We start from the raw sequence: 22,130 nt of genomic DNA on the forward strand, positions 1-22,130 counted from the left end.
CCTTTTGCCCCTTAAAATAGGCACTAGAACTTTGCTTTCACTATGAATCTTGTCTCATATTCTAGAGCCATCAGTTTGATAAAATTGCCCCTGGGGAAAAACCCATCTTGACTAGTCTTACTCGGAGAAAATGTAAAATTTTACATTTTCGTAGAAAGGGGTTTGAAAAATTTGTTGTTGGGGTCTCTGATATGCTGAATTTGGTGGTAGAATTTTTATTAAGATCATTCGTCGTTTTGAGAGTGCTTTCCCTTGTGTGAAAATCAAGTAATTTTTTCAGGCTTATATCATTCGACGTGTAACATTCAAATTATCTGGTTTTATGTATTTAGTATCGCCTTGAAAAGCCTATTAGTTTGAGCATATTTTATTAACAAAACCCTTTCTTTAGGATTTCGATTATTATTAACACAGGTTGTTCCTTATGAACAGTTCATTATCACTGACAGTCTGTTAACGTGTGCCTGTCAGTCTAGATTTGTCACTCGGTAAAATTCGGTTTGGTTTATAAGAACGGGGAGAGGTATTTTTTCTCTCCAAAATTAAAGAATAATGTGATTGGCTTGCAAAAATACGGAACAAAAATAAATCAATAAGCAAGGAAGTGGATGGCAATAATCTCTCTTCATCTCTTTGGGTCCACTCTTAAATATATTTTTGAACAATGTGAAATGAGGTATTTCGGTCATTTTCAGTTGTAAATAGTTTTATATACTTAAACAACTGAAATATATATATATATATATATATATATATATATATATATATATATATATATATATATATATATATATATATATATATATATATATATATATATATATCTATTCATAGGTGGGACACAGGGACACAACTACAATGGCGCGTAACTAATATGGCGCGTAACGATTACAACTAGTTTCACAACTAGGTGTTGGAGTGGTGCGAAGCGCCACCCCAACAGCTAGTATATATATATTATTGTAATTGGTAGGTAGTGTCCCACTTTTTCAGTTTTTCTGCTTGAGATTTAAAAGTTTAGATTATAATTAAAATTTTTGCCAAAATAGGATTTTTTAGTCAAACATTTTGATAGATTGTAGTTTCGTTGAGTGAGTGTTCAATAATATTTTCTCTAGAGGACTTTGAGTATACGAAAAGGGGGCATTATTCTTCATATTCGTGGTTATTTTGCTGGACTCTTGATATTTTACGTTGCTGAAGCCATCTTGACCTCTAAAATTGGTTTCTCTAATGTCTAAATACATAGTATTTAGCGACATTTACAATGGATATTAATCTATCGGAAACCACTTACTCGCGAGAAAAATCGAAGGGGTTTGAAAAAAGCAACTGGAGCAAAGCAAATATACCGCACTACATCTCTACCTTGACAGCTCTTCTTTCTATCATAAGTGTTCCATATCATCTTCTTCAGTGCCAGGTACCTACGAATGGTAAAGCCGGTATTGACTGTTATTATAACCAACTTGTGATGTGTATGAAAAAGACAAAAGGAGCTGCCGTACCTCGGCAACGTATTCGTAAAAGAACACAAAAACCTATCTGGTCAATGGACCCTTGTTTAAAGTCGATAAAAAATAAAGCGAAACTATGGCTCCAGATATGGAATGAATGTGGTCTACCAAGTTTTGGGTGCTGATCTCAAACGTAAAACCTAAACCAAATATAAACGTTATCTGAAGTCGGCACGTTACCGCGGTATGGACTTCTCTGTGAGTAGGAAAGATTGGTGAAAAGTGATCAATTCTGACAAGTTAAACGATGATACTATGACAAGTAATTGCCTTCCACCTTCAGCATGGTATAAACATTATTCTCCGATTTTTTTGGTGATTAACTATTCTTTGCATTCTGTATATACTCGTCTCTTTAGTACAGCGCTTTCGCAACGCCATACAGTGCACATACCTTTTTCTTTCGTAATTGATGCTGTGAAAAGTTTAAAATCTGATCCAATAGGTAATGATTGTATTTCTAAGATGCATATACCTATTGATTGCACCCCCCCCCCTATATCTCAATTTCAGCTTCTTTTTTAAATGCGTCTATGTACTTCAAGCGTACCTGAGGTCATCGACCTATTACTTTCTCTTGTAATATTAACAAGGTTTATGAGTATATCTTTTTACCTTTTTTGACTAAAAATATTAGTGAGGGTGAGAACCAATTGGTTTTCGGCATGTGTTGGGTTGTCAGCCTGTGCATAACATTATGTCTTCTTTACTGACTGATAATTCATCTAAGGGAAATGGTTTTTATATTTGTGCTTTGCATCTTTCGAAAGCATTTGATAGTGTGGTCCATAGTCAGCTCCTTTTTTCTCTGTATAATTCTGGGGTCAATCTCTCTGTTATAATGCTTCTTAGGTTTTGCTATTCAAATTCTTTTCTTAAATTAAGATCTGCACCAGACACTATTATAAGGGCACGAAGATGAGTTAGGCAGGGCGGTATTCTGTCCCATACGCTTTTTAAGATTTATATTTCTAGCGTGCTGGCTAAGATTTCAGGTACATTCTTTTCTGGTCTTGCGGATTAGCCATTCTGATTAGCCATTCTAAAAAGGGTCTTTCCCAAATGGTTCTTAGGTTTTGGTATTCAAATTCTTTTCTTAAATTAAGATCTGCACCAGACACTATTATAAGGGCACGAAGATGAGTTAGGCAGGGCGGTATTCTGTCCCATACGCTTTTTAAGATTTATATTTCTAGCGTTCTGGCTAAGATTTCAGGTACATTCTTTTCTGGTCTTGCGGATTAGCCATTCTGATTAGCCATTCTAAAAAGGGTCTTTCCAAAATGGTTTTTATAGTTTCTGAGGCTTTCTCTGATATTGGCCTTATACTTAATATTGATAAATGTGAGTCTCATCCCTATAACTGTACTACTGCTACTCCCCTTCACTTTAATAACTTCGGCCCCAATATCCCGCTTGTTTATTGTATTCGTTGGCTTGGTATCTCTATTACTAACAATATTTCGAGCTTACGCCAGCGTACTGTTTGTGATATAAGTAAACAGATTCAGAATGGCTATGCGATGATTGCTGCAAACAGAGGGAAGTATAATAGACGTGAGCTGGTCAAACTTTACTCTACTTTCTGTGATCATTCTGTCCTTTATGCTTCAGGTCTTTCCCCCCTTCTTAATAATGGTTATTTAAAAGAATTTGGATAAACTATTTCAAATTTCGTAAATTTCTTCTGTATCTTCCACCTTGGACAAAAACCCAGACTCTTATTAGAAAGTTTTCAGTTCTTGATATAACTTTAAAGTTGGAGATTCTTCACAGAAAACTCTCCAGTACAGCTTCTGCGTACCTATCCCCTCACCACAGTCTTATCCGTTTATTTCGTTGATTTTGTGTGTGTATTTGATTTCTCTTTGTGTTTTTTATGTATTTATTCTTACTCCACCATACTTACTTTATGTATCTTGTGGGTGAAAAATAAAATAGATAAATAAATAAATAGTGTACATACGCTTAAACATATTGCATAGAAATAAGAAAAGATAAATATTACCATTTAACAACTAAATAAAACAACAGAAAATAATTTTTCTGTTAGTACTTGCCCCCTCCCCCAAAAAATTTGTTAGCGAGGCTTTTGATGCCCCACCGCGACTTTCCACCTCTATAAAGATAGGAATCTGAATTCAATATTTTACACTACATGGAAAGAAAGTGTTGAAATGGTAGGGGAACTATTAAGCAACCTCCCCCCTGTACCAACAGTGAAGGCGTGGATCAAAAGTATTCTTGAGAGTCAAGAGGTATTAGATTTCAAGTTTCATCCCATCTCCTTCACCAAAGCACATTCTATATTTATCTCAAGGCTCTGTGAGATTCGTGATATTTTTGGGTCGCCACCTTCAGAATAGCTAAATATAATTTTTTGAAATATAAAGCAAACTTACTTAGTTGCATGAAGCTTAAAAAAACTTTTTTCTGCAATAAGCAGGGACGTGCCACTCTGTAGAACACTCCTCCGAGCTTAGTCTAAATAAAAGAAATTAATATCTCCCCCCCCCCTACACGCCTTTTTAAATTCATCTGAACAATCGTAGAAATTGAGATAACTCGGGCATTAAGATGTGCTCTTTTATGCATATGTCGCTTCCCCCAACCTACACAGTGACCCATCACCCCTCCTTCATAGCAGGTGATGCTCAATTGTGCATCAATAAACATGATTTTGCGAAAAACAAAGTGAAGCCCCGCAGTTAAATTGACTATGTGACTTTTCAGAAACGAAGACACCACTGAGTAGTATTAATTCTGCTCATCTGGAGATCCCAATATACAGTTTTTTGTTTATTTGGCCAATAAGTCTTGTTTTTGTTAAAATCATAGTTTGGTTCTACAAAAATGACAGGGAACACCACTTTCCTGTGGGATCACTTTAAAAGGGCAATGAAACTTTTAATTTCTGTTTATATAAACCCTTAACTGATCTTCTAAGATCATTGATTTAGTATGACCACCCCTGGAAAAAAGACAGAAAACAAGCGAACAAACAAATGAGCTTGCATTCGTGTTGATATTTCTTCTGGGAAAAAAATGCAAAATTTTACATTAGTAGTATCGCCATAAGGTCTACGAGCAGAGCCCACCCCCGTCAAGTCCCTGTCCGGACACCTTTTTAAGCTTCTTCAAGACGCATGTTACGTAATAGGGGATTTTTTCTAAGAGATGTCTGTTATGTCTTAGGGAACGTTACTTTTGAATGTTACATAATAGGGAATGTTACGGATTTCTTCGAATATTACATTATAGGGTTTGGGGTTTTACATAATAGGGCTTGTTAGAATCCACTAGTCAATCAGAATTTTTTTAAAGATATTTTTCTTCAAGATGTTTTTTTCAAGACGTTCCAAGACATTTCGAGACGTTTTTTAAGACCTTTTTCTTCAAGAGGTTTTTTTCAAGACGTTTCAAGACATTTCAAGCCTTTTTCAAGACATTCTTTCATCAAGACGTTTTCCTCATAGTTTTTTTATCTTTACATAACAGGGGAATGATCATTTTTATGCTAAGGGTGATGCATTCACACGTGACATGCTAAACTTGGGGCCCGTTTGGAAATCCACGCTCGTAAATGAGCACGGCAGACATGTGGGTGCTAAGTAATGGCAGCATACACGCAGGTGCTACGCAATGACAGAACACACACGGCTGTTACTTAATTTCAGGCGTAAACTTGAGATGTCACTTAACGGCAGCGCAAGCATGGGGTGTTACATAATACTTTAAGAGATTTCATTTTCTTTTTTTCAAGTTTTTTTTCTTTCGAGGTCTTTTTTCTTCAGGATTTCTTTTCATTCAAGGTTTTTTTTCTTTCAATGTGTTTTTCACAGGCAACCTTTAGAATCTAAAGATTTTTGCCCCCGTTAGGATTCAAAAGAACTATTTCTTTCCAATGAAATAGTGCCCTCGACATCTGGACAATGAACGTCTTTCTAATATTATGTTTCAGGAAATAGATTCTATGAAATTACCTATTGCACGGAAGGAGAGCCCCCTGTTCGCGGATGTTAGAACGATTAAATGTATCCCGTGTTCCCATATGTTTGCAATAATTGACATGCAGAGGGGAAAATCGATTTCAAGAACTTGCTTAAATGTGGTATGCACCTGCTTGTTAAGTAATGATTTTAGAGAGTGTTATCAGATAATATTGCGGGTTGCTGTTAGCGTTTTTATTACTAATAGAGTCTATTACACTATTGGAAGTTGAATGTGCTATCAGGGGTGAAATAAAGGCGAGAGGGGCTACAAAATGTCTAAATTGCGTAAACAATTACCTATTGAAGTTTCATCCTAAAACAATAAATGTAAATGATACAGACTTTTGTATATGCAAGTTATATTAACAAAATAGATTTACAAAGCATTATTAAAACACAGAAAAAGCACTTAAAACTTAACAAGCGAAAAATCAAAATGTGAAAAAACCTTACATAGGATAAAATGTATGCAAAAAGAACCATGAATTAAAAAAGGTGGGGGTCCTAGCAATCAATTCTGGAGGGGAAGCCTGATAATAGAAGTAAATTTAAGTTCTATTTTTGAGAGCTTTTAATGAAAACACCGCGTTTCTTTGAACCTAGACAATGCATATTCAAGCCACCGTGACAATGTTTGGCTAGCCCACCCTAGCAAGCAATTTCAGAGGGGAACGGTTGCTATTAGAGATACATTTAAGCAATATTAAGAAGTATATATGAGAAGTCCTAATGAAAATCCCTCATTTCTTTTAAGTAAATGTTAGATTTCAGTCCCCCAGCGGCAAAAAATTCATTTAACACTTCCACCTTAACTTTAAGCTGTAGAACATGTTAGTACAAGTAATTCACGCCAACTTGAAAATTTCAGGCTGCCCTGTGACAACCATTTGATATGTATTATCATTCCTAAGACACTTCCTGACATTTTTCAATAAAAAATATGTTTAAGAGTCCATCGATTCTTGTTTTCATAAGCGATTCCCTACCCGTGTCGCACTATGGATGGCATTCGGCAACCTCCATCCCCTCTATGGGTTGGACCCTCACCCCAATTCACGCCACGATGGGAATATATGGCTGCCCCCGTGACAACCCTACGATACATTCCTATGAAATTTTTACCATATTTATATATGTAATAAGATAATATTATCTATATAGGACATTATTATTTATTATCATTCCTAAGACATTCTCCAGGTATTTTCTTAACAAAATTATGCTTAAAGTCCATTGATTCGTTTTTTTGTAAGCAACCCTTTCTAGATGCCTTCATGTTGTGAAAACACGAACTGTTGGGTTTAATGCATGATTTTATTATGAAAAAATCTGGAAAATGTCTTAGATATGATGAAGGGGGGATAGAAGGTGCTAGAGACGGCAGTGATAGTGTGAAACAGTGGTGTGAATTGGCATGGTGTATTACGGAATATTGAGCTGTGAAAACACAAATCAATAGACTTTAAGTATAATTTTATCAAGAGAAAATCTAAAAGAAAGTCTTAGGAATGATGAGGGGTGCCAGATGATTCAAGAGGGCCAGTGATAATACGACACAGTGGTGTGAATTGAAATGGTGTATCAAGGAGGGATTGCTTGCGAAAAAATGAACCATTGTATTTAATGCATGATTTTTGACGATAAAATATCTGGAAAATGTCTTAGGAATGATGAAGGGGTTCCGGGGGAGGCATTCAGAGTGTGTCACAGGTTTGGAATTGTTGGAAAATAATACATATATCTATTGGGCTATTAAAGCGTCAGAAAACGCTTGAATGACGATGACGGGTGCCGCAGGGTGCCACCATGCAACCAATTTTTATAAAACCATTGGAAATAATGAGAAGGCTCGTTCAAGAAATATTTAAAATTCTAAGTGGTGTGAATTGAATAGGACTATCGCATTATAACAATCAATATCTAAGTCCCCGCTATTCAAATAAAGACATTGTTCAATTTTCGATTTATAAGCTTATTTTTTTGTGGGAAAAGGTTAAAAATACCTTAGAGATGATGATGGATACATCGTGAATGCCACGTAGAGGGGGGAGGCAGCCACGTAATGCCGTGGTGGTGTGAAGTGTTTTGGGGTATCACGAAAGGGTTTGCCTACAAAAAGACGAATCATGGGTCTCTAAGCATAATTTTATAAAGAAAATATCGGGAAAATGTCTTAGGAATGATAATGCGTATCATAGGGTTGTCACAGGGCCAGCCACATGTTGCCATGATGGTGTTAATTGACATGGGAGACCATCACATTGAGGGGGATGGAGGGTCTTGTGTGTCATCGATAGTGTAAAGGGTTGGGAATGTTCGGAAAATAATAGCAACACAAAATTAAAATATATCTAGTGGGATATTCAAGCGTCAGATAACGCATAAATGATGATGATGGGTGCCACAGGGTGTTACCATGCAACCTCTTCTGATAAAACCATTGGAAATTAGGAGAAGGCTCGTTCAAGAAATGTTCTAAATTGTAAGTGGCGTGAATTGCCTTGGACTATCGCAGTCTAAAAATGAAATCCTAAATCCAGCTGTTCAAATAAAACAGTGTTCAGTTTTCGATTTATAAGCTTATTTTTTTGGGAAAACGTTGAAAATGCCTTATAGATGATGACGGGTGCCAAGTGGATTCTACGAGGGGGGAACCACGTAATGCTGTGGTGGTGTGAAATGTCTTGGGGGCATTACGAAAAGGTTGCTTACGAAAACACAAATCAATGGATTCTAAGCATGATCTTTTATCAAGAAATGTTTGGAAATGTCTTAGGAGTGATAATGCCTATGATAGGGTTGTCACAAGGCAGCCACATATTGCCAGGTTGGCGTGAATTGCTTGGACTAACTGGTTCTACAGCTTGAAGTTAAGATGGAATCGTTAAATGAATTTTTCGGTGGTGGGGGGGGGACTGAAATCTAACACTTGGTTAAAAATAATGAGGGATTTCCATTAGAAGCTCTAAGAAATACCTCTTAATATTGCTTAAATTTACCTCTAATAGCAATCCTCCCTCTCTGGAATTGCTTGCTAGGGTGGGCTGGCCGCATATTGTCACAGTGGCTTGAGTATGCATAGTTTTGGTTCAAAGGAACGCGGCATTTTCCTTAAAAGCTCCCAGAAATAGCTCTTAATAGGGCTTAAATTTACCTCTAATATTAACCCTCCCCTCTGGAACTGGTTAAGAGGACCCCACCTTTCTTTAATTCATCATTCTTTTGGCATATATTTTATCCTATGTCAGTTTTTTTTTTCACGTTTTGTTTTTTCTTTTGTTGAGTTTTAAGTGCTTTTTCTGTGTTTTAATAATGCTTTGCAAATTCTTTTTATTAATATAAGTTGTATACACAAAAATTTGTATCATTTGGATTTATTGATTTAGGATAAAAACTTCGATAGGTAATCGTTTAAGCAGTTTAAGTGTCTTGCAGTCCCTCTTGCCTTTAAAAAACCCCTGATAGCACATTCAACTTCCAATAGTGTAATAGACTATTACTAAGAAAAAAAACGCCAAAAGCAACCTGCAATATTATCTGATAACACTATCTAAAAGTAATACTTAACAAGCAACTCAATACCAAATTTAAGCAAGTACTAGTAATCGATTTTACCCTATGCATTTCAATTATTTTAAACATATGGGAACACGCAATACACTTAATCGTTCTAGCATGCACGAACAGTTCTCCTTGCGTGCAAAAGGCTCTTTCGAATTGAAAGAAAAAAAACCCTTGAAAGGAAAATACGTCGAAAAAGAAAGTTAAATCTCTTAAATTATTATGTAACATCCCACATGTGCACTGCCGTTATGTGATAACTCACATGTTCGCCCGTCATTACGTAACAACCACGTATGAGCTTTAATTGCGTAGCACCAGCGTGTACGCTACCTTTACGTAACACCCACTTGTGTGCCATGCTCAGTTACAAGTGGGGATTTCCCTATGGGCCCCAAGCCTAGCATGTCACATATGAATGCGTCATTCAAACATAAGTAAACATTCCCCTATTACGTAAGAACTACAGAAATCATAAGCAAAATGTCTTGAAGAAAAGATGTCTTAAAAAACGTCTTGAAATGTCTTGAAACGTCTTGAAAAACGTCTTGAAGAAAAAAGTCTCAACAAAAACTTCCCTGCTTGACTAGTAGACTCTAACAACCCCTACTACGTAACACCCCAACCCCTATTATGTTACATTCAAAGAAATCTTAAACATTCACTATTATGTAACAAGCAAAAGTAAACATTCCCTATGATATAACTGACATCTCTTACGTTACCAAACGTCTCGAAGAAGCTTAAAAAAGTGTCCGGATTTGGATTCAAAAGGGATTAGCTGGGTGGCCTTATGGCGTTACTATTCACATTTTTGTAGATAGGAGCTTGATATCTCTATTGCAGGGTTCTCTGATATGTTAAATACAATGTATGATTTACATTAAGATCACTGACTATTTTGGGAGGGTTTCTTCCTTTTTTCTAAATCAGGAAACCTCTTTCAGTCTATTTGCTTTTGATGGGTAGCAATAAAATTAATGAATTATATATGTTTCGAATCAGCATAAAAAAGCAGCCTTCCATTGTAGATTTTGATATATATAATCTATTAAATTCAAAACTACCCACCTGATATGGGAAGCTACGAGGTTGAAAAAATTTGCCGTATTTTCAAAAAAAGGGGCAAAACGCCTCCAAAAAGGCGAGCGTTGTTGCTAAAAAGTACACCCTCAAAATCAGCACATCAAATAATCCTGTTGGGGAGGAAGTCCCTTTCTATAAAAATACAAATCTTCCACCAAAAATGATCACAGATACGTGTTTATTTTTTTTACAGGGATGAATATATCAAAATCCTGTATTTTTTTCCAGAAGAATTTTCAAAGACGAATGTTTAATTCATAGTTCTTGTTTGGGGAAGGGGGAGGGGCGATTGCATCATATATCTTTGCTTCTTGTGGATATAATGGTAAAAAGGACCTCTTTCATGTTTGCGGTACCAACAGCCTGAAATGCACTAACTACAAAAGTGTATCCTTAAATTCTGGTTAAACTACTAAAGGAAATTATAAATTTGTAAATTTACAGGAGAATATTATACTCTCCCCCGCCTACCATTGAACTTTCTACTCCGTAATGTTGTGTATCGGGTGTCGAAGTCAAGAATTGTTGGCGGGTACCCTGTGGACAAAGGAGAGGTTCCTTGGCAAGTCTCTCTTCGGAGGAAGGGCTTTTTTGGAGACTCCCATTTCTGTGGGGGAACGATCTTGAACGGTGATACGATTTTGACAGCAGCTCACTGCACGGATGGGTGAGTGTAAGGTTTTGTGCATTTAAATTGAAATAAAATGTGAGAAACCACATAAGATATGCTTGATCCGAAAGTAGGATTTTCTGACGTTACATTTTATTTGCTCAGTCTAACTTTATGTAAGTTGCTTGAAAGACTAGAATTTTAAGTGGAAGCAATATTTGCTCTGTATTATCGAGCCATTTTGCTTATAGCAGAATGTATTAGACTCCTTCAAAACAATACCGGTAGCTTAGAAGAGTAAGAATTACCCTTCATGCCGAATATAAAAACAACTGATGCCATCTAGCATTTGCTTTTCTTGGCATTTCCTAAACTTCAGAACTAATCTTCTTTTCAGAAGCTTAGATCAGACAATAATTGCTGCCCTAATTATGACATTACTAATTTTGTCTTTATTACGCTAACGTTGTCTTAATATTAGACTAAGAAAACACCAAGAAACGCCAAATACTAGATGGCGTTGAAAATTTTTCATAGATACTAGTGCCAGTTTCCAGTCTTATAAGTTAACCATACTCTTTGACCCGTCCCTTAACAAGAGGTGGGTCTACCCTCAGAGAAGAGAATCGGTTAATGCCCCCAAAATGACTAGCATTTTCTCTCATTATGAAGTTAATTGGGCATAATATGATAACTACTGGTCTAGCAACTACGGGATAGCCCAATCTGGGATTGCCATTTTCTGCGTCTGAGGACACTCCTCTGGAATAAACATCAAGCTCTTCTAAAGACAATTATCCTAATATTTGACACAACCGTGGGACTGACACAATGGTGGGTTACTTGGCTTGGAAACCTGACCGTTAAAAACACGAATGTTTTCTACTATAAATTCTTTAGGTATAATCTTCAAATCTGGTTATCTGAAAAAAAGTAACTATGCTTTAGTAAAAGTAACTAAAAAAAGAAACTGTTTCCCCTTATCAAATTTAATTAAATACAAACTGCTCCAGTGATTTGGCCACGGACTATGAAACTCTGGCGATGCGATATGAAACGATACCTTAAGCGTCATTCGTTGGTTCCGTGGAGGAGGTGAGCCTGGCAGTCAAAGAAAACCCGACTATTTACCACAAAGTTCAGTTTGAAGGAGCTTAACGGGTTCGCTAATGCTGATGAGAAGCTTCATGCTGGGATCAAGACTGGTTGTTGATCGTTCCGCCATCATCTTGGAGCCAAGCATGCTGCTCATTTTCGGACATTAATATTGACTAAGGGCTTGTAACACGAAAATTAAAATTGAGGAGCAATGATTTTGGTCTGCATAGTGCCCAGCAAAGGTGGGGATAATTCATCTCATCTTCCCCAACGTTCAGGAATGGACCAATTTACTCGGAATTTTTCCTCTTTGTCATTGCTGACTCCTGATATATTATTCTCTATTTTAAGATGAACAGATAAAATATTTTGATACTTGTGTATTATTCAGAACACACTCAATAAGTGACGTTAGGCTTTTACATTAAACAAACTAGGATGCAGGTACATTTTATGAGAAAATCCGGCCTCGTAACCACAAAGACAAAACTCAATTTAGTTTGCTACGCATAGTGATAGAAGATAAAATCTGAACATGAATTTTGAAATGAAGATTTGAGATTTGCCAAAGACTGAAAAAGGAGCAACTATATTTTTCCAGGATAAAGGGTTGTTGCCCACAACAAAACAGTGCGTCTATGGGCACAACATGACTTTATACTCTTACGAGAAGGAACATTTTTAGAAGTGTAATAACAGGCCATGTTTGAAAAAAGTCAATTTGCGTGTAAATACGTGGTTTGCTGACAGTAGAAAACCATACCATTTATAACTGCAGTTCGTTTCATTTTTTGCTGGGTTTACGAATTGACAAATGTGGCCTGGTGTGAACGAGAGCTAGGTATTTCTAAGAAGACAGTTATCGATGGGCGTTCTGGGTACGTAATTCGAAGTTGTAATTTTACAGTTTTCCTAATAAAGTATTACATTTTCATCATATTTTGTTTTATTTCATTAGTTTTATCAAAAGTTTGGGCTACATATTTGCACATTAGGGGGGGGGGGTGCATTATATCAAATACCTAACTTAACAAAACCTAACCACCTCTATATATATAATATTTAATTGATTTTACCCGCATCGTAGTTTGTTTCACAAAAGAACCTAACTTCAATTATTGAGTGTGTTCTGAATAATGCACAAGTACCAATATTTTATTTAAAAGATGAACAGAAAAATAAAAAAGAAGAAAAATGCGAAAAACATTCATTTAAAAAGGTGGTTGCTCCCAAGGTGCGACGAAATAGAAGCTAGTTACGTTTACCATAAAATAAAAGTGATTAATGCCCCGAAAAAATACAAATAAGAATATCTAGTAATTCATCAAGTGTAAACAGAGCAAGAAGGTGGAGGTTGAGGATGGGGGAAGCAACCCTGTACTGATAATAAAATCTCTACTTGCCTTGAAGTTTAGAAACATTTTCTCCCTTCAGCCATTATTTTTTAAAATTTAGCCACACTCATTTAAAAATTTAACTTTTATCTTTTACTCCTTTTTAAATCTTAGTTTGGGTATTATAGTTCATAACTTAAAAATATTTGCCATTGGTCTGTGGTTCACTGACAAATAACTGCCTCATTATATCAGTTTCTCAACAAAAAAAGAGGGGGGAAACTGCTGTGCCTACAGGCTATTGAAAAGTTCAAGGCAAATTAATAGTTAAAATTTATTGTTAAGAGACCTAATTCAATAAAAATGAAGTTAATGTGTTCTGAAGTGCTCAAAAAATTGGACAACTTAAGTTTTACAGATAAATAATTATTGCAAAACGGGAAAGTGCTGGAGACAAGGTCATGAGAATGTTTTTAGCAGAAGCCTTGTGTCAGCCTGGGGGGACTAGCCTCACAGTTCTCATACGCGAAAAGGCTAGTGATATAATATTTGTTGAGGAAAAGAACTGATAGCTTCTTTATTAGTTGTAAATATGTTTTACTGAGTTTTGTGAATTATCACCTTGTATGTCTTTGTTTTATAGACAGACTCCGTCAAAAATAACTGTTATGGCTGGCGACCATCTTCTCACATCCACCGAAGGCGATGAACAAGTTGCTGGGGTTGAGTCGATTATTCAGCATCCATGCTATAATTCTTTTACTTTCACTAACGACATCTCTATCTTGAAACTTAATACCAGCCTAAATTTTGGCGTTTTCGTGCAACCTGTGACCCTCCCATACTCAATGTCTGATACTGAGGCTGGAATTCTGGCTACTGTTTCTGGTTGGGGTTCCACGTCAGTAAGTTTCACAATGTAAGCTATATTTCAAAAAATTTTCATATATATATATATATATATATATATATATATATATATATATATATATAGATATATATATATATATATATATATATATATATATATATATATATATATATATATATATATATATATATATATATATATATATATATATATATATATATATATATATATATATATATATATATATATATATATATATATATATATATATATACTTGCTGAGGTGCTGCGTGCCCCAGCAACATGTATGCAAGGTGCTAATTTTTAACTGCGTATAGATTTTTTTCTTTCCTTTTTTTTAGTTTTTTTAGTTATTTTTTATGTTTTTCTGTTTTTTTCTGTTTTTTTTCCATTTTTTTATTTTTCTTTTATTTTTATTTTTTTAGTGTTTCTGGTGTTGTTTTTATTTATTTTTTTTTAGTTTTTTTTTATTTTTTTTAGTTTTTCTGGTGTTTTCTTTTATTTTTTTTTATTTTTATTTATTTATTTTTTTTTTAGTTTGAATTGCAATTGTTGATCGCTTAAACAAAAAACACAGTAGAATTTTTGGAGAACAGAAGTAAAGAAGTAGAGCAGATTAACACAGGTACAAACAAACATATATATATATATATATACTAGCTGTTGGGGTGGCGCTTCGCGCCACCCCAACACCTAGTTGGTGGGGGCGCTTCGCGCCCCCCCAAGCCCCCCCGCGCGCGTAAGTCGTTACGCGCCATAATAGTTACGCGCCATTGTAGTTGTGTCCCTATGTCCCACCTGTGAATATAGATAGATATATATATATGGTTTTAACTACGTAAAACTTGCGAATATACAACATTCTTTGCTGTCCCATTGTCTTTGCATATAAATAGATTGTCAGGTTTACCGACTCTTGAACATGCAACATATAATGGTCCATGGGAAAACAATCTGTATTCAGATCTATACCTCATGATTCTAATGATTGCCCTTGAGCTTTGTTGATGGTGATTGCTAATCGACCATTCCCTGTCCCGGTGTCCCGGTCGTCATTTACATCCCCCTGTTTCCCCCGGTGTCCCCGTTGTAGTTGTGTCCCTGTGTCCCGGTCGTCATTTATATTCCCTGTGTCCCGGGTCCCGGTCGTCATTTGTATCCCGGTGTCCCGGTCTGTATATACATTCGTTTTTTAGTTTTGTTTTTCTCCTTTATTTTTTTCCTTTTTTTTTCTTTTTTAGCTTATTTAGATTTTTAGATTTTTTAGTTTTTTTATTAGTTTTTAGTTTTTTTTTCTTTTTAGTTTTTTTGTCCCGGTCGTCATTTATATCCCCCTGTTTCCCCCGGTGTCCCCGTTGTAGTTGTGTCCCTGTGTCCCGGTCGTCATTTATATTCCCTGTGTCCCGGTCGTCATTTGTATCCCGGTGTACCGGAGTTGTGTCCCTGTGTCCCGGTCGTCATTTATATTCCCTGTGTCCCGGGTCCCGGTCGTCATTTGTATCCCGGTGTCCCGGTCTGTATATACATTCGTTTTTTAGTTTTGTTTTTCTCCTTTATTTTTTTTCCTTTTTTTTTCTTTTTTAGCTTATTTAGATTTTTAGATTTTTTAGTTTTTTTATTAGTTTTTAGTTTTTTTTTCTTTTTAGTTTTTTTGTCCCGGTCGTCATTTATATCCCCCTGTTTCCCCCGGGTCGTCATTTATACTCCCTGTGTCCCGGTGCTTTGTTGATTGCTAATCGAACATTCCTTTTGTCCTGGTCGCTTTCTCTTTGAGTGTCGTCATTTATTTTTTTCTTTTTTAGTTCTTTTAGTTTTTACCTTTTTTAGTTTTTTTTAGTTTTTAGTTTTTTTTAGTTTTTTACCTTTTTTTAGTTTTTTTAGTTTTTTTTAGTTTTTTAGCTTTTTTATTTTTTTTATTAGTTTTTAGTTTTTTTGTAGTTTTTGCCTTTTTTTTAGTTTTTTTAGTTTTTTAGCTTTTTTATTAGTTTTTAGTTTTTTTTGTAGTTTTTGCCTTTTTTTAGTTTTTTAGTTTTTTAGCTTTTTTATTTTTTTTATTAGTTTTTAGTTTTTTTTGTAGTTTTTGCCTTTTTTTTCTCTTTGAGTGTCGTCATTTATTAGTTTTTTCCTTTTTTTTTTAGTTTTTTATTGGTTTTTACCTTTATTTTAGCTTATTTTTCAGTTTTTTCCTTTTTTTTAGTTTTTTTTATTTTTTATTTTTTTTAGTTTTTTACCTTTTTTTAGTTTTTTTAGTTTTTTAGCTTTTTTACTTTTTTTATTAGTTTTTAGTTTTTTTTGTAGTTTTTGCCTTTTTTTAGTTTTTTCAGTTTTTTTTTTAGTTTTTTATTGGTTTTTACCTTTATAGTTTTTTTAGTTTTTTAGCTTTTTTATTTTTTTTATTAGGTTTTAGTTTTTTTTGTAGTTTTTGCCTTTTTTTAGTTTTTTCAGTTTTGACGTCACCTGATCCAGTTTTTTCAGGTGACGTCACCTGACACATCCATCCATCCATCCACAGACAACTTATTTTTATATATATAGATATATATATATATATATATACTAGCTGTTGGGGTGGCGCTTCGCGCCACCCCAATAACTAGCTGGTGGGGGCGCTTCACGCCCCCCTCCCATGCCCCCCCGCGCACGTAAGTCGTTACGTGCCATATTAGTTACGCGCCATGAATATAGATAGATTTATATGTGTTTTAAACTACGTAAAACTTGCGAATATACAGAATTCTTGGCTTTCCCATTGTCTGTGCATATACAACGCCTTATGTACTAATAATGACGTGATATGCAAACGCTCTTTTTACAAACAAACAAACATGCATACACACAACTTGTTTTTACATAGATAGATAGATAGATAAATACAATACAAATTAACTGCGTAAAACTTGCGAATATACAACAATCTTCGCTGTCCAATTGTCGCTGCATATAAATAGACTGTCAGGTTTACCGACCCTCAAACATGCAACGTACATTTGTCCATGAAAAAAACAATCAGTATTAAGATCTATACCTCATTTATCTAATGGTTGACCTTGACCTTTGTTAATGGTGATAGCAAATGCTAATCGAATTGGGAATTGCAATCTTTTAAATTGAAAAGGCAGATCCGTTGGAATCATGGGAATGCGAGGAATAAGAACAGCCTCACCCTCAAAAGGCCCTGTCAAGATTGTGGCCTCTATTAGGTTTTCCATTGTTTTTTTTACGGCAAGTCGCGTGCCATTGCAAAGCTTTGGTGGGTTGATATTTCTCAAAAGTATTTTAGAAATAATTATTTCAAGAATAATAATATATTAGAAGTAATTTAGTATTTTTTAAAAGTATCTTAAAAGTATATTTCTTTTAGTATTTTTAATTCTGTTAATTTTAGTTGTATTCACCGTGGATTTAACTTGTCTTTAATAACTTTTGCAGATGACGTTTTGAATCTAAGCCGTACTTTTAGTGGATGTGAAAACGCGTTTAATCAGCTTTATAATGAATATAAAAATATTGGGCTTTCTTTCAATGTTGATAAAACTGCTGTTGTAGCTTTCAATTTTAAAGAGACAAATGGCCCTATTTTTTTATCTTTAGCTAATGTTCATGTCCCCCTTTCTCAAAATTTAGTTTACCTTGGAATGCCTATTGGAAAAAATATGAAAGAAACTGTGAATTTATCCCTTGAACTTTTGAAGAAAAAACTGAGAATTGCTTATGCTTCAATTGCATCTAATATTAAACATATTGATAAATTAAATCTTGCGAAAATTTATAATAGCCTAGTTGTACCTCATCTCCTTTCTCTTTGTCCGGTTTGGCAGTTTTTTAGTGAACCTCAGAAACTATCTGTTCGTAGAGTATATTTTCGTTATGCTAAATTCCTTCTCTGTTACCCTCCTTGGACTAGAAATAGTTACTTAGTGAACAAATTCCGCCTAGTTTCTCCTACATCTATTATTGATAAAAGGCTTCATGATTTTCGTTCTTCTATGTCGATAGTGTCTCACCCATGGTCAGCATTACTTATTTAATTGTTTGATTGTGTTGATTTGTATTTATTTGTACCTTTTTTTTTCTCTTATTACTCCATCTTAAGGGGGGTTCCGCCCTCTTTTTGTAGATGGGTTATAAATAAATTGAATTGAATTGAATTATTGGTACGCCTATTTTTAGTTGTATCACGTGTGGTGGAATTCCTGAAAGATCCACGAAATTTAAAAATTCAGATGGATAATTAACCGCCTCATTTGGTTCCAAAACTGTGTCGACTGACTTGTAAAGGACTGCCTGATCCTGAATCTTGGTCAAAACAATATTGTTGATTTCGTGGACGTCTACATTTTTGGGTGCAAGAATCGCTCTTTCACTTAGCCATTTATTATTTTTATAATTGTTTAGAATATTCGGAAATACTTTTTTAATCAATTCATTTTTGGACGTCACTAAATTACAGAAATCAGCAGGTAGTTGTATACGTCCTGAAATTGAGTCTACTGGGAGCTTTCCGTTTCCAATTGCCAGCAATTGATCTGAAAATGTTTGAACAGAGTCATCGTTTTGCAATCGGACACGCATATTTGTAGTTAATTTTAATGTTTTTACGTGTGCCCATAAATTAGAATTTTTCAGGCAAGCATTCATTTTGTCTGCCGGGGTTGATCTAGGTATTATAGGTAATGTTTGCCTGAAATCTCCCGCAAGCAATATTAATGTGCTGCCAAAGGGTTTCGACTTCCCTCGCAAATCTTTCAAGCATTGATCCAGAGCCTCGAGCGATTTTTTGTGTGCCATTGTGCACTCATCCCAAATAATAAGTTTGCATTGCTGCAATACTTTACCCATCCCAGATGATTTGGAAATATTGCACGTGGGAGTTTCTGTAGAATGCAAATACAGAGACAATTTCAAAGCGGAATGAGCAGTTCTTCCACCAGGCAGCAATGCTGCGGCTATTCCGGACGACGCAATTGCCAACGCTATATCATTTTTTGATCAAATCGATGCCAGAATCAGTTTTATCACAAACGTTTTACCAGTACCTCCTGGCGCATCCAAAAAGAAAATTTCTCCAACGTTGTCATCGACACAATGCATTATCGTATCATAAATGTCTTTTTGTTCCAACGTTAACTTGGAAATGTTATTTTGTACATACGACAATAGATCACTCGTACTGTAACTTTGTTCACGATCCAATTCTACACATGTCGAAACAGCAGCGATACGGTTAGCTGAAGGCATTCCCAAATCCTGAAGAGGTTTGTTTGCCATAAATACGCACAAATCTTCTGTAATAACTAAAGTGTAGTTATAAATTTCTGATATAAAATCAAAAGTCATATCTGACGTCTCTAACTGTTTTCGATGGAGTATATCTTCGGACATTTTTGACTTATATTTTTCCCATAGCTCTGTAGGAGCTGACGGAGAGCAAGTTGTTAAAATGATACCAAACAATGCACGAATTTGACTTGGAGTTGACGTGTCGCACGCGTCATTGATGCAGTTATCCCAGTGTTGGTCATTCTCCAATAAATTCAGAGCTTGGCATGCACTACGGTAAGTGTCATGTATAGTACCGTTTATAGTTCTCAAATACTCAAAGGATGTCGGACCGGGTACATTCACCAAAAGCAGGTGTAGAAAGAAGCATTCATGTTGATTGGGGTGAACGGTGTAGATTCTTCCTATCGTGGTATCTTTGAAGATGGTAGGTTGGCCGTCGACTGACTTACCCTGTTTTGGACGTTCAAATACTTTATTTTTAGTATTCCACGTAAAATACGAAGGCACTTCAGTATACAGCAGTGTTTTTTGCATAAGAATCATTTTTGCGAAGCGAAAAGAAAGCGGTTAACTTTGTATCCGGTGGATTCAGGGCTCTTTGGTGCACGTTGGTTTCCGAGAAATAAACACGTTGACCTGTAAATGTACCGCTAAGTGAACAACAGCTGGACTACGTTCATGTATCGGAAATGAAAGAATTTGCCAAACAGCTTCATTACTGCTTATATATCTTCCAGCCTAATATTGTAAGATTTCGTCGATATCTTTGATTTCGGGCTGCAAGCCAAAAACTGCCATGTCACTGCCTTCGTTGACGTATTTACATATGTATTTGATTGTCTTTACGGAGTTACAGTATTCAACGTTTATGTTTGCATTAAATGTTTTTGATAATAATGGGGAATATGGGACAACCCACTGGTTATCTACTTCGATGGTGGTACCGTTACGCTTCTTTATTATTGCTGTTTTACCGCCATCTTCAGTAGATCTTCTTCTATATTGTGGGTAACCATCCTTGCCAGTAATTGTGTTGGATACTAAAAGTCGAGGATATTGCTTTGTGCACCTTCCTTTGGCCATGCATGGTGAATTTTCATTCAGTGCACCGCAAGGCTCATGTATCATATTTTTTACAATAATATCATATAACCCCTTATCGACCTTTTCATCAGGTATTTCAGCGGAAATCACATCATCAATTTCGTTCGAAGTAATTTTTTTATGTAGCCAGATTAGTATATGTGCGTGTGGCAACCCTCGTTTTTGGCATTCCACTGAGTACATCTAGCATCGCACTGACCCAAACACTTCAAGTTTTACTATGTAGTTTATCAGTGATTTAAACTTTTGCCGGAAAACACGGGCCGTAATGTCATGTCTATGAACCGCCGATTGTCCTTGAAGTAAAAGCTGCTGTATCTCGTCCCAAGATTGATTACATGTAAATGTAATAAATAAATCTGGACGACCATAGAGACGAACCTACGCAATAGCATCTTGAGCATATTCATGCATATGACGGGGACTGCCAGCATATGACGAAGGTAAAATTGTTAATTTTCCAACGTTTGTGGTATTACCGACATTTACAACTGCATCTCGCAAATGAATGTATTGTTCAGAGCGGAGCTTGGTCTGATTCAGGAGGATATATAGCAAACGTTCTGATTCAATTTTAGCATACATATCAACGACGTATTTGTGAAACAATTGACGACATTTTAAAATATAATTTTCTTCATCCTGCCGAATCATTAGTCCATAGGAATAATAATGCATTGCACTACATTTCTTAACATTTCTTTGTTAGTGGCTGGATTCATCAATTTAATATTAAAGTGATAGCCGTCGGCTCCATCCCAAAAAATGATAGGATATTGTAGGGCATCGTAGCATCGATGAGTTTCAGCAATTCTTAACAACTGAGTGTTTCGCTTATGAAGATAATATCTCGAGGTAAAAACTGATCACCGACCATAACGATTGCCACTTCGTCGATAGTTGGAGCATTGTATCTACGCATATGTTGGCCAGGAGGCGCTTAGTCAGCGAAAATAACAATTTTATGCGTATCAGTAGGCATCAAATCGATGGCTGTTTTGAACAGACGCACTAAATTATTATTTTCGTGGAAAAGATGTTGCAATTGGGAAACGATTGTCCTTTCAACGTTGGGAGAAATTTTGCAACGTGCATTCAATTCAGAATTTCTATCACTGATGAAGTACAATTGTAAAAATTTATGATTCTCGCCTGAGAATGGTAGAAGGGACCCTGCTCTATGATAAATTTGCCCTTTTACTTTGAAAGTAGACATAAATTGATCTGGATTTTCGATTTGGGCTCCAAACGACGTCATTTGGAAACATGAGTTGTATTTTCTAATTTGTGATAAAAAACGCTTAGATTCTGACGTAGTTTGAGTAAGGAATGTCTTCAATGGCTCTGGTGGTGCAGCCAATAGAGGAAGTTTAACTTTTCCTGAGGCGCAATACATTCCCATCGTTTCACCATTGAATTTCAAGGCCTTGCAATAGGGACAAATTTTAGACATAGTCCCGATTTCAACACATCTACTCAAGCTATAATCATCGACTGGGCTGTACCTGAATGCCAGGCGATAACTTTCAGGTTGTTCTGATTCCTCGGCACGGTTTCTTTTCTTACTTTGTCTTCAGAAGCAAGCCTGATTTCTTGCTGTTCTTGTGCTTCCTCAGCACGCCTTCTTTTTTCACTTTCTCTTTTAGCAGCAAG

At 35.6% G+C, this 22,130-nt stretch overlaps 1 protein-coding gene across 1 annotated transcript in view; it reads left to right on the top strand.

Annotated features, from left to right (window-relative positions):
• LOC136032313 (trypsin-1-like) overlaps positions 1-22,130 on the top strand; it is a 75,720-nt gene that overhangs the window by 22,344 nt on the left and 31,246 nt on the right. Inside the window, exons 2-3 of the mRNA XM_065712612.1 lie at positions 10,601-10,823; positions 13,842-14,103. Of these exons, the coding sequence (XP_065568684.1) occupies positions 10,601-10,823; positions 13,842-14,103 (485 nt within the window). The remainder of the gene's footprint in view (positions 1-10,600; positions 10,824-13,841; positions 14,104-22,130) is intronic.

Source organism: Artemia franciscana, chromosome 10 (assembly GCF_032884065.1).
Source record: "Artemia franciscana chromosome 10, ASM3288406v1, whole genome shotgun sequence".
Taxonomy (NCBI): domain Eukaryota; kingdom Metazoa; phylum Arthropoda; class Branchiopoda; order Anostraca; family Artemiidae; genus Artemia; species Artemia franciscana.